Raw genomic sequence first — 12,316 nt, forward strand, 5'->3', positions numbered from 1 at the left:
CATGCTGTAGAGAAGCACCACAAAATGCGTATTTAAAAAGACCCAAGTATTTCAGAAAACAAAACCAGTCTTTATAAACAAAAAGCATGTTCTGATTTTCTTTCTTTAAAAAAGTCTGTCCAAGCCATATTCATCATCAAACTTCTCTGGTGAGGCCAGCAGTACCTAAATAGGCTCTGAAAAAATACACAGATAATAATACAGAATACAAATACAGTGAAGAACAGCAGGCATTTTACTTTTCACTTCAGCTGTCCTAATAGACATTGGTGTTTCACTCAGTGCAAACTAATGACCACACAAATCCTGCCATCTAAAAGCAACAACAATTAGATTACAAGCATTTTGAAGTCTTTTCCTCTCTCTTCCTTTCTTCTACTTCAATATAACTGATATGGAGATGGAGGAGAGAAGCTGATGCTTCTGAAGACTTACACAAACATTTCTCAAAAATTTTCACACACAGCAAAATGCCAAAATGTGAAAAAGATTTTTCTTCCTTCTTAAGCAACTGTAAAGTGTAGACTTTGCATCCCACAGAAATAAAAAACCGAGGAAACCACATTGTAGTGACTGCAACGCTGACAAGGTTAATGGCACTTGACAACTGCCTTCCTTTTTCTTCTTCTTTTTTTTTTTTTTTTTTTTTTAAAAAAAAATTATGCTGAAACTTAGAGATATACAAAAGGCAACAACTGGTAATTTCTGCCTTTGGACCCCCTAACCTTGCTAGCAGTGCTGTGGCCCTCACAACAAGGAAGAGTCCTCCCATCCCCACATAACAAGGCACATACCAGTGCAGAGCAGCTAAAGGAAAAGAGACACCATTCCCCATTATGGGTTTGTAATGTCAGTGCTTGACACAAACTCCACTCAGTGAGTAAAGTTCTGAAGCTATCAATGTATTGCTTCAGCATTTTAAGACAAAATAGGTCAGAATTCTACTTCATAGTCAGTTTTAATACACCTTGGCTGTTTTCCAGGTAAAAGAACCCCAAATCCTTAGCTATGAAATTCCATTCTCAAAGAAGGGGAGAAGTATGAGAAAAAAGAAAGGCAAAGCATTTCTCAGTCAAGCAAATATATGTATCTTTTTTTTTCTTTCTATTTGTAAGAAAGTGTGGATAGAAAAAACATATTAGCTAGTAAACTTACAATAAAGCTTACCACAGGAAAATTATGAGGAGTGAATATGGACACCACCTGCTGTACGAGTATTGTGAGATCTGTGCAAGATTGCAGATTTTCACTGGAACAAGGAGCACCCTGGCTGGGCTGGTGGCCAGGCTCCAGGCAGAGGGGATTGGAGTCCTCAGATGAAGAACACTGAACTTTGATCACAGCGACTGAGAACTCATTTATTCAGAAAATTAAACAGCTCAAGCTTTTATGAGTTATGTCCGGTATCACAAAGCTGCCAGATGGGCTAGACTGTGGGAAATTAAAATAAAAGGCATTTAGAAAGAAGGTCTGCTGGGATGTTCCCCCATCACAACTTCTTCACAACATAGTAAACATGTGCAATTCATTGTTCATCATACTGGAATTAATCTTCTCCAGACTTTGAAAGTTATTGTCCTGAAGCACAATTCTGAAACACAAGGAGTTGATCTTGGCCCAGGATACTTACCCTTAGGTTCCTTTATACTTTGTCCTGTGGTACCACCTGGAGGCTGGAGTCTCAGTGCTGTATCTGCAATGCATGTGTGGTGCCAGAGGTCTTGAGGACAATACAAAGATTAAAAAAAACCTTCAGAGAAAGCATAGGTAGGGACTGCAAGGCGCTAATCAATGAGCAAGGCAATAACTGGAGAAAGCAACATCTGGAGCACTCCCATGAAGACATACCCTAATTCTGTCCAGCTGTGGGCTGCTGGTGGGCTGGGCATTACACTTGGATGTGGGTGCAAGTACTGCAGCAACTCAGACAGCAGGGCCAGTGGTAATGGGAATTCTACATGGCAGAACCAAAAGTATTCAGACTTTAAAGAAAAATTCTATAAACCAAGTGCATCTTTACCAAGTTCTGATAATTTTTGCAAACCTAAATAAGCTCTTTGTGTATAAAAATATATTTTTTAAACATTTTGATGTTATTCAATCATATTTTTAAAAGGGTTTTTGAGGACAGGCTCTTACTTATGTACACTTTCTGCCATGTGTTCCAGGCTACTTGTGGATAAAAATATGAGTATTGCACAGAGGTATTTATTATACAGCAAGCTATAAAACATCTTTGACTATCTGCCTTTGAGTATCCATGTGCTTCATATTTTCTCTCGTTTTAAAGAGAAATTTAATGCTGATCTGAAACTGCTACTATATTCTCCCTGTCCCCTGCATTCAATTAGAAAAGCAGGTAGATGAAGATATTGTGACAACTATTTTTTCTCTCAAAACTATGCAGCAATTTATATTCCAAAAGGCTGACACGATAATTTAGAGCTTTTCTGGGTGCTTTTTTGTACTAGTTAAAAATTCAGAACTATCTCATCTCACTGCAGTCCCTGAAACCCACAGTGAAAGGCAAAACTGAGAAAATTTTCTCAGCTCAAAGCTCTATAACTGCACGTGACAATTTAAGCAGCAGAGCTTGGATAGTGCTTACAGGATTTTTCGTGTTGTCACCACAAAAGACAGCAGAAGTGCTAAAGCAGTGGGATTTGAAGGATCAAATTCTTATCATTCATAGCAAGAGGAATGGCAGTGCCTTCCCTATGAAGCTGAAATGTCTTTAGCTCATCCTGCAGCTAAGCATCAGCTATGATTTTGCAACTTAGAAGCAAAGACAGGTTTGTACCAACTCTGCTGGCGAACCGGGTCGAACCATAGTCGAACCAGGTGCAAAAAGACATGCAGCACACTGTAGCACACTGTTACCATATCTCATGCATGCCTTGAGGTAAATACAACTTTTTGTATTCAGCAACATTATTGTCTCATTTTTGTGGTATATTGTTTTCTTACATTTAATTATGTAATGCTCTTCAATTGCATTTCAGTAGTGTGGGAGCAAATTCTTCTCTGATACGATCCTGCTGGTGTCAGCTGAGTTTTACTATTGGATTTCATCTGGCTCACTGTTTGAAAGAGCAAACCTGCTGAACTGATAAATGTACTATTATTAACCCCATTTTGACAGTTTTTGTGATTACAACAGTCTTAAAAGTTCTGTTCAAATTCAGAGAAGATGGATCCTGCCCAAAAGAATTTGTAGTTTAAAAGCCTCACGGTTCACCCCTTGCTACTTGTCTTCTGTTTCTAGAGTAACAACACATTTCACCTCTTGCAGAGTCCTCCTGATACCTCTGACACTTTTTTTCGTGGTTAAATATATTTCAAGCAGTGGGCAAACAAGTTGCCTGTGTGCACGTTTCAAGTTGCTGTTTCTCCAATGACCTTCCTTCATGCTCTTTCATCTCTAAATTTAGCTAGCTACTGAAGTGAATCTAGTGACACAGGAAATACTAATGCAGACTGTATGTAATCACTCTTAAAAGAACAGCACAGATTATGAGACGGTGTAATCACTATTCTGTAGCCAAATTAAGTTTATTTTATGAAACTGCACCTTTTCAAGTCTAATAAACCATTACAGACATTCAGTCCAGACCAACACATGCAGCACAAAATCAAAAGTATTATTCAAGGGCTGACACTCAGAACATGGAAATCTTTTAAGGATTGTTGTGTCCATATTTGAACAGATGACATTGTCACTGCCAGGCACAAGTGTCCCACAGATATTAAACCTGAAATTTAATCTTTGTCAATGCTGCTTCATTGTCCTCTAATGAGGAAAGCACATTGTAGAATAAAGGGAACCATTTAAGAATGTGCAATGAACTATTGAGGTTCAGAAAGGTACTGTACAGATACTGAGATGGAAACTGAGATGAGATGATGAGATCATAACAAGTTTACTGAAGCAGCAGAAAGGTTATACCACTTTAAATATTGTACAGCATTATCAGATACAATAAATATGGCAAAATAGTAAATGTTCTGCGCCACTTGAGTAAGATGAGTAGTGAACAATTTGATTCCCTGGATGAAATACATAAAATCTGATTAAAATATTAATAATATATCTGCTTATATAGATAATGGAATAGTTTCTAATAACCTTTGTTTTGAGAAATCATACTTCAAAAATTCTAGTAAAAAAGCTTTTCCTTCTGTGAAAACAGCACAAGCACAACTCAGGAAAGCAGTTAATTCTTTCTTTAATAAAGTGGGCTAGATATTCTTCTGGGATAAAGACACAAAGTTCCACAACTAAGTGAATACCCAGTCAAAATACCATACTGCCTCTCTGCAGTATATATAACTGATATGACATGCAAAAGACTTCAAACAGCCATAAATTACAGATGTAAGATACAGTACAACAGTTTCAAATACATATCTTCATCCCATATTAGTTATTATCACAAGTTTTCAATGCATATCATTTTCTATCTTGTTACTGGTAACCATGAACATTATGAGTGGGTCTTTTCTGGGGAAAAAGAATAATCTTGCATTTTATTTTTTATTTTATTTTATTTACGACTATTTATTTCTCAGTATATTCCTAACATAAAGCAAGACAGGGTGATGGTTTGATATTCTGTCTAACTTACAGGCTCATCTGATTTAAAGAATATATAAAATTTTAACTGTCTCTGTACCATGATTAAGTATGAGACAGCAAATTTGTGACATGGAAGAACATGGTGTAATCAAAGCAGATTGGTTTACTGGAACTTGCTCTAATCTTACTTGCATAATCAACTCTCTGCTTCTAAGGATCTTATTATATCCCTTGGCATGACAGGCATCCAGCTCAGTGGTATCCACTGCTTAGAGAAAACTTGTTAGAAACTCCAAAAATTTGTATATACTTTCAGCGCTGCTTTAAAATATGCTGTAATGAAGATACAACTAACTTACAAAAATAAAAGGACTGTACAAATCACACTCTTCCAATGGCAATAAGACCGCTCAAGAAAACAGCAATGTGATCCCTGAAACAAACAACCAGAACAGAAATGAAAAGAATGATTCCTAAAATAATAAAAAAAAGTAAAAACATTTTCCCCTGCCAAAGTTCTAGAATCACTGAAGGCTTACGTATCACAGAATATAAAAATTGTCTCTCTGCCCCCAGAATATTTCTTTCCTCTTTCCACAAGTACTGGTTGAACAGATTCCCCTTTGTTGGTAGTGTGGCACAAGCCTTGCTGAATGGGTTAAGGCTAGAAGAGTTGTAAAGACTTAAAAAACCCAACAGGCACCTAATCCCCTGGCATTCACACAAAATCAGGGACATAAAATAAACCTGAAGGTAGGCATGTGTGTTTATTTCCAAAGTGATTTTCTATGAAGCTTAAAACTAACCCAAAATAAACACCTATCTGAAATGTTACTTGCTTAAGGTCTCTCATCTAAACAAAGCCATCTGACTGTTCACACCACTGCCACAGAGATGTGTGATGCTATGTCTGCTCACAACATTCCAGTGTTTTAACATTTTACAAGGCACAGAGAATCTCAGAAGAACTACACAGCGGCTTCTGAATGTGTAAGGATATGGCAGCTCCCATGTAATTACATGACAGCTTTCTCTTAATGTCAGTCATTAACACAAACCATCTAAAACCAGCAAGCCATATCACCTCATCTTTGGGATATTGTACTTAACTCCACTGACAACCACAGACTAATCAGCAAATAACTACCATTTAAAAGACTATACCAACAGAAGCTTCACCATACAGCTACAATGCTCTTGCACAGTGTACATGATAAGTATCTTGAAACAAAATAATTCAGATTTTGTACTGTTGTTAGAAATGGAGAAATTTTCTAGCACTACTTCCTCTGGCTATAACTGCACAGGTCCTGCATGAGCAGAAGGCTTCCTCTGACTAACAGTTTCTTTTTGCAAATTCCAGAAGAGTTTAAAGGAATCAGTGAGTACAAAGAACACCCATCTTACCTATTTGAAAAGAACAGTTATTAGATGCAGTATGTACTTGATGGCAAAGAAATACACTTTTCCATAGAAGAACAAGTTTTAGGGTTAATTAAAAACTTTCTGTTGGTTAATGCTGCTGCACCATTATGTATTTTTTTTTCTGACTAGTAATGTGGAAATCATATATGCATATATGTAAACAGAATATATAGAAGATAATAGCAAGGAGATATAGAAGATAATAGCAAGGAGACATAAAGTGCTTTCAATTATGAACATTTTATATCTACTTTGCACCCTTCCCTGTTAAATTACCATACTCAAAATAATTTTAGATCAACTGGCTCAGGTATACACTATGAAATAATGTAATTTCCCTACTCTTTGATGGTAGCGATCTCTGTAAAATCAAAATTAATTCATGCCAGGGGAGTAAAAGCACACAGATACTAAGAGGGAAAGAGGTGAGCTGAGAATTCTCAAGGGGAAAAATAGTAGGCAAAGGGAAGTAAGGCTCTGTTGTATAGGTCCCCCTTCTCAAGGAATTTGTAACACATTCACTTTAACACAGTGCTGAGGAACTATTACACAAACCAGTGCCTTTAACACACCTTAGGCTACTGTTGGATGAAAAGAAACTAGGATTCCTCAACTGAGAACAAGTGCCAGGATGATGGTTTTAATTTTTCTGATTTACATTCTCTACTTCTCTAGTCACAGACTCTGAAGAAACAGTATCCTTGCCTATTCAGAAAACCCAGTCTAGCATATTTTGCAGAAGGACGATATTAAACCTAGTTTGTCTTTGCCTCTTCAGGTCTGATGTCAAGTACCTATGCATTTCCTAATCCATTATGGTACTTAGCACATACTATTCTATGTTTCAAGAAAGCAACAGTTCTATAGTAACAAAGCTCCTAAGTAAGACAGATCTATAACTAAGAATAACTGTATATTAGAACCAGGTTTACTGGGTTTTTACTTAAGGCAGTCATCACAAGATGTATATTCTTTTTGAAGAGTCGCAACAAAAAATGTATTTTTTTTAACCTAGGCTTTTGGCAGCTGGATGCGTTACCTTCACCTATTTTCTGTCCTTCTAATCCAAAGAACCGTCCAGCCTGTGGAACCACTGGAAGCCGAGCTGAGGTGTACCAGCTGGCCTTCTAATTTCTCCCAGTCAGTTTGGTTAGATGTCCAGTGGGCTTACAATAGCAAAGTCAGAATCTTTGCTGTTATTACTACTGTTGTCATCAGGGCTGGAACTCAGGTTGCTGGAGGAGGCTGAGATGGAGCCCATCAGAGGGTCAGAGAATACCAAAGGACGAGATGGTGCTTCTGGCTTCACCGCTGACTCCTTGAATGTCTGAAGCAACTGTGCTGGCTCTGGGACAGCACTTCTGCTTCCTTCTTCTTTGGAAACCAAAATACAGTCATCAGCACCCTTACTCTCTCTAGTGCTTGAATCAGTGGTAGTCTGTAAGACAACAGCACAGAAAGAACTGTAAGTCAGTACCCATTTTACTATTTGAAAGAGTCTTCTGACACACAACGGTGATTCAGGAATGGGATAGAGGAATTATCATTATTCAAAAGTTGCAACGCCCATATCAAAAAGTAAAAAAATCAACGACATGTATTATGGATTAAATTACTAATGACAACAGTACAAAAGCTCTAAAATCATCAGCACCATCAGATATACAATTCTTATATGTTTCCTTATCACAGTGCATCTGTGCCATGCTCACAGTAGCTGGGCATAATAGCTGGGCATAAATCACAGTTGTGAAGATTTTAGGCAATTCTATTCACACTGCTGTTATTTTTCTACTGAAGTTCATAAAGACAAACTGAGGAATTTTTTGCAGACCTGCATGTACAATGGTACCTTGCAGCTCTTCAAGAGAGAGGTTTGACAGAAAATTTCCTGATAAAATTCTGATCAGTGGAATCTGAGCTGTACATCATATTTTAGTGCGCAGCAGTTCAAGGCAGATTTGTACTCCCAGGTCTTCAAGGCTTGATGTTGTGGGCTGAAGAACTAAGCACTGTCTCACTTTACCAGAAAATCTGGATGTGGGAATCCCTAATCTATCTTGTTAGATGTCCCAAAGCATTGCAATAGTGGATGATGAATAACGTTGATGTACCAGAAAAATCTCTATGATCTCGCAATGTTATATTCAGCTTTTCAAAAGACAATCTGCTCCATGCAATTAGAAGGGAAGTCTGCTATATACAGCACGGTGGGATTTCTCCCACGTTGACAAAACTGGCAACATATTAGCGTGGTAAATGTAAATGGACAATAGCCTCTAGTTTCTTCTGCAAGAGTTGGATTCAACTCCTATCCAGCACTATATTCCTCCAATAGTTATATAATTGATTTCTTAGTTGCCAGTGTATCAGCATCATAACACAACCTACCAAGTGGCCTGAGTGGGACAAGTGTCCAGAAGTGGTGTGATACTGAAAACAGTACACTGACTTCAGTAATGCAAGATCAAGGGAAAGGAGAAGTATGGAAATGTGTGTGCCAAATGTTCTTTAATTATGACTGAATGTGAATTCACTTTAGGGTAAAATACAGGTAGCAGGTATTAGAGAAAAAATAAATCAGTAACAAAAAAGACAAACAAAAAATCGGAATGAGATAAAAGTAGGCACAGTACATAAAATTGGAGAACAGAGGTCGTCACAAGTATCACCAAGCCACAACTTGAATATTAGATTTTTATGGCCTCGAGCAAAACTTGCTTTGCCAAATTTATTATTACAGCTGAAAACAATTTTGCATTGCTCTGATTAGTAATTATAGAGTAGAATATTCTTGAAAAGGATCTGTACAGTAGCTCAGAGAGCAAACACCCACCAATAATTGAGAAGGAATTAATTTCAAACTGTTAAAAGTCACAAATTTAGTATTAGCTGAAATACAAATGCATAATTATGACCTGTTTCCTTACAAAACTTGTATGAATGAGAGTTGAAATACACATTTCCCTTTGTAGCAAATAATCTGTTTTGTCATCTGGTTAGTATCTAGGTACAATTATGTCAATTACTATGTTTTGTAAATAACCATTTCAGTGCTTTATCATTCAAATGGAAATGTCTTAAACTCAGCTTTAATGGTCTCAACATAAGACAGCTGCTAGACTGTGCAGAACCAGAGTAGTCAAAATGTGAATAAAAAACTTCCCAAATACATTCCACGAAATTAAAGAGATCTAGAAGGAGAGATACATCTTTACTTAGGCTCTTGTCATGTGAGACATCATTTGTTATTAATTAGCATTTACTCTCCTTTGGTCTGTTATGCTGTTGGTCAGCTGCCATCTCCAGGGCTGGGGCCACAGGCTACCCAGTGTTGCTGCTCTGCTCCAGTCTTGTGCTGACATTTACCCGATTTTGTAGGCAGCCACCACAGCCACAAGACAGGTCCAGGTGGAGCTGTTCTGGGAATCCTAAATATCATGTTAAAATTTTGCATTTTTGCCTCTCTACAAAAGAAACACACGTTCCTTTAAACAGCGACTCTTGCATAACTCACCTGGCTTCTTTCCACATTTCTATTTAATACCTCCCAGTCAATGCAGTATAGCCTCATTTTACAAAATTATATGCGTTATTATTCTGAGCTATCACGTTATTTCAGTTCTCACAGCCCTCACATCAGGATGGCTCCATCTCGTGTAGGGTGACATGGACTTACTGGAAAGAGTCCAGCAAATGGCCGCAAAGATAATGAAGGGGCTGCAGCATCCCTGCTATGAGAGGCTGTGAGAGCTGCAACTGCTCAGCCTGAAGAAGACTCAGAGGGATCTCATCAGTGTGTACAGAGACCAGCAGGAAGAGTACAAGAGGGCAGAGCCAAACTCTTTTCAGTGGTGTACAGTGCCAGGACAAGAGGCAATGGGCAAAATCTGGCACACATGAGGTTCTCTTTGAACATCAGGAAATGCTTCTTGACTAGGTGGGCACTGGCACAGGTTGCTCAGAGAGGCTGTGGGGTCTCCTTGGAGATCTTTAAAGCATTCCTGGACATGGGCCTGGCAGCCTGCTCTGAGTTGGAGCAGATGGGCCCCAGACGTCTCTGCCAATCTCAATCACTCTGTGATTCTGCCACAGGAATTATGACACAATTGCCCAGCAAGATCAATATTTTCTTTTCTCTGCTTGGCATCTCCAAGGTTGGCTAACAGGCTGTCTACCTTATGGCAGTGAACTCCAGCAAGGATGCCTGATTAGAAGCACTTTGTGCTGGTGCTGTAAATTCACAAGTTCTGCTTAAAAAAAAATTGGTTTTGCATAGCATAATTTTGCAAAGCATCCTGTTCCCTAATGAAGGGAAAAGAAAGAGAACCACTTATCCTAAATTCTTTTTGTCAGTGTTGGGCTTTGCAACACTATTTTTCATTCTAACAATACTTCCTGTTTGAGTTAAAGAGATCAACAGATCCCTGAAGTATCAGACGAGCAGCAGACTACTTATATTGACTCAAAAATGATATAAAAAGGACCTCCTGTAAACGTCTGCTTACCCCTACATCACAGTGGTATTTTGGTACTTTTTCCAGAGGTAAAATACCTCCTCTCTCCTTGTTCTGCCTATTTCAGGAAACTCATGCTGACGTGAACCATGTTTTCTCCCATCTGCTGCCACTACTGAATAAATGAAAAATGACAGAATTATACTTCCGGTAGCTTTGAAAGTTAACAACCTTACGCCCATTGCCATATGGCTTCTCCAAACATTTTTTCCTGATGAATATCAGCTCCTAGCACTGGGCTTATTTCAATCTCCTTCATACTGTGAATGAGTTAAAACTAACCATAAGAACACAATTCAAGAAAGCTGAGAAGAACGGCAGCTCATTTCGCCTCCTTCTCTGAATCGACATAAAGGCAAGATAATGTGTTAATTATCATTCATTATTTAGCAACAGAAGCCTTCTGTTTGTCAACCGCACACTGCTACCAAAGCCAAACATTCCAACAAATGCTCTACTTCGCTGAGCTTTTATCTTCATTTTTCGCATTTTTAATTTTGCAGCTTTCATTTCCAAAGAAGGGCTGTATCCTTATCTTCACTTTCCAGAAAAGAGCTTGAGGCAAAAAAGATTTAGAAGATGAAAACTTATACCTATGTTACAACCACGCACAAAAGACTCCATTACATGATAGCTACACCTGTACCTTTTCCTGCTGTTCCAGAATTGTCCCTATAATTTCACTAGAGAAAAATCTCTACAGCAAGTCACATTAAACATAATCAAAGTCAAAAAAACTGCAAATACAGTAAATTTTCTTTAGAAAGAAATGCATTAAGAGAACTAGAGATGGTTGGAATTCTTAAGCCCCCTGCAGCTCTCCATAATTGCTCCCAGATAGACCTACAGCAGTCCATTTTCTTCACCAGAACTAAAAGGCAGTGATGTGGCCTAGTTTAGGCCAACAGTTAACTCTGAGTTAGCGCTGCTCAGTTTAGAGGCACATATTCTGACTACACACTGGGATGAGCCCTCAAAGTTTCCATTGGAAAGAAACCTTCACAGAGCAAGCTTCAGCTGCCCACTGCCAGTGCTCAGAATGCAATGCCCAAGCACTTCTGCTGAGTGATAGGTGTCTGAGTTAGGGCTTCTCCAGCACACAGTAACACTGCATGCTGTTAGCTCATATGGCATTCTATCTTCCAGTTTCTATAATAAATCCAAATAAAAATAGCAACAAATACTATCTGCCATTTCTGTGTGGAAGTAAAAAATACTTTTTAGTAAAAAAGCTAGGAAATAAAATGAAAATTAGGACATCATTATGCTCCAACTTACTACCATCAGGTTTTTTTTTCAGCCTGTGAATCTGCCAGTACTAAGTAAAAAAAAAAAAAAAAAAAAATTTCAGTATCAAAATATAAGTAAAATATTATTTATATTTGTTTATTCCTAAAATGATCTAAATCAGCAGGATTGTGTATCATAAATCAAAGCAACTGTGCTATTATTTGAGAATAAATAATTCAAAATGAGTTCCTAGGTCGACTTGTCAGGAGTTAACTTGATTGCAGACTGAGCTAGACTGTGGTGACAGTGGTGCCACTCATTTACAGCTGTGAGTGTCAGCTGTGGCCTGGCAGATGAGTCTAAGAAGGAAAAGGATATAGAAATATGCATATAAAAAAGCAATTGCTTTGAAGATCACATTTGAGTCAGACTGAGTTTTAGATAAAGATGGAAGTTTTACCTTTAGAGAAAAATAACTGTGTGTGTGAATGTGTCCTGTTACTGAATGCTTTGTATGTGAAAATATTTACTGATTCCAGGAGAAAGTCAATACAATGAAGTAGAAGGT

The 12,316-nt window shown here is 38.0% G+C and overlaps 1 protein-coding gene across 6 annotated transcripts in view; it reads right to left on the minus strand.

The window, feature by feature from the left end:
* Positions 1 to 3,508: 3,508 nt before the first annotated feature.
* Positions 3,509 to 12,316, minus strand: part of TBC1D5 (TBC1 domain family member 5) — a 295,713-nt gene continuing 286,905 nt past the window's right edge. For 3 of the 6 annotated variants that reach the window (XM_048950415.1, XM_048950416.1, XM_048950417.1), the window contains one exon: positions 3,509 to 7,439. In XM_048950415.1, coding sequence (XP_048806372.1) covers positions 7,152 to 7,439 — 288 coding nt within the window. In that variant the 3' untranslated portion in view covers positions 3,509 to 7,151. The remainder of the gene's footprint in view (positions 7,440 to 12,316) is intronic. The other 3 variants (XM_048950419.1, XM_048950418.1, XM_048950420.1) reach the window with 2 other exon arrangements.

The sequence above is a fragment of the Lagopus muta genome, chromosome 7 (genome assembly GCF_023343835.1).
Source record: "Lagopus muta isolate bLagMut1 chromosome 7, bLagMut1 primary, whole genome shotgun sequence".
NCBI lineage: Eukaryota > Metazoa > Chordata > Aves > Galliformes > Phasianidae > Lagopus > Lagopus muta.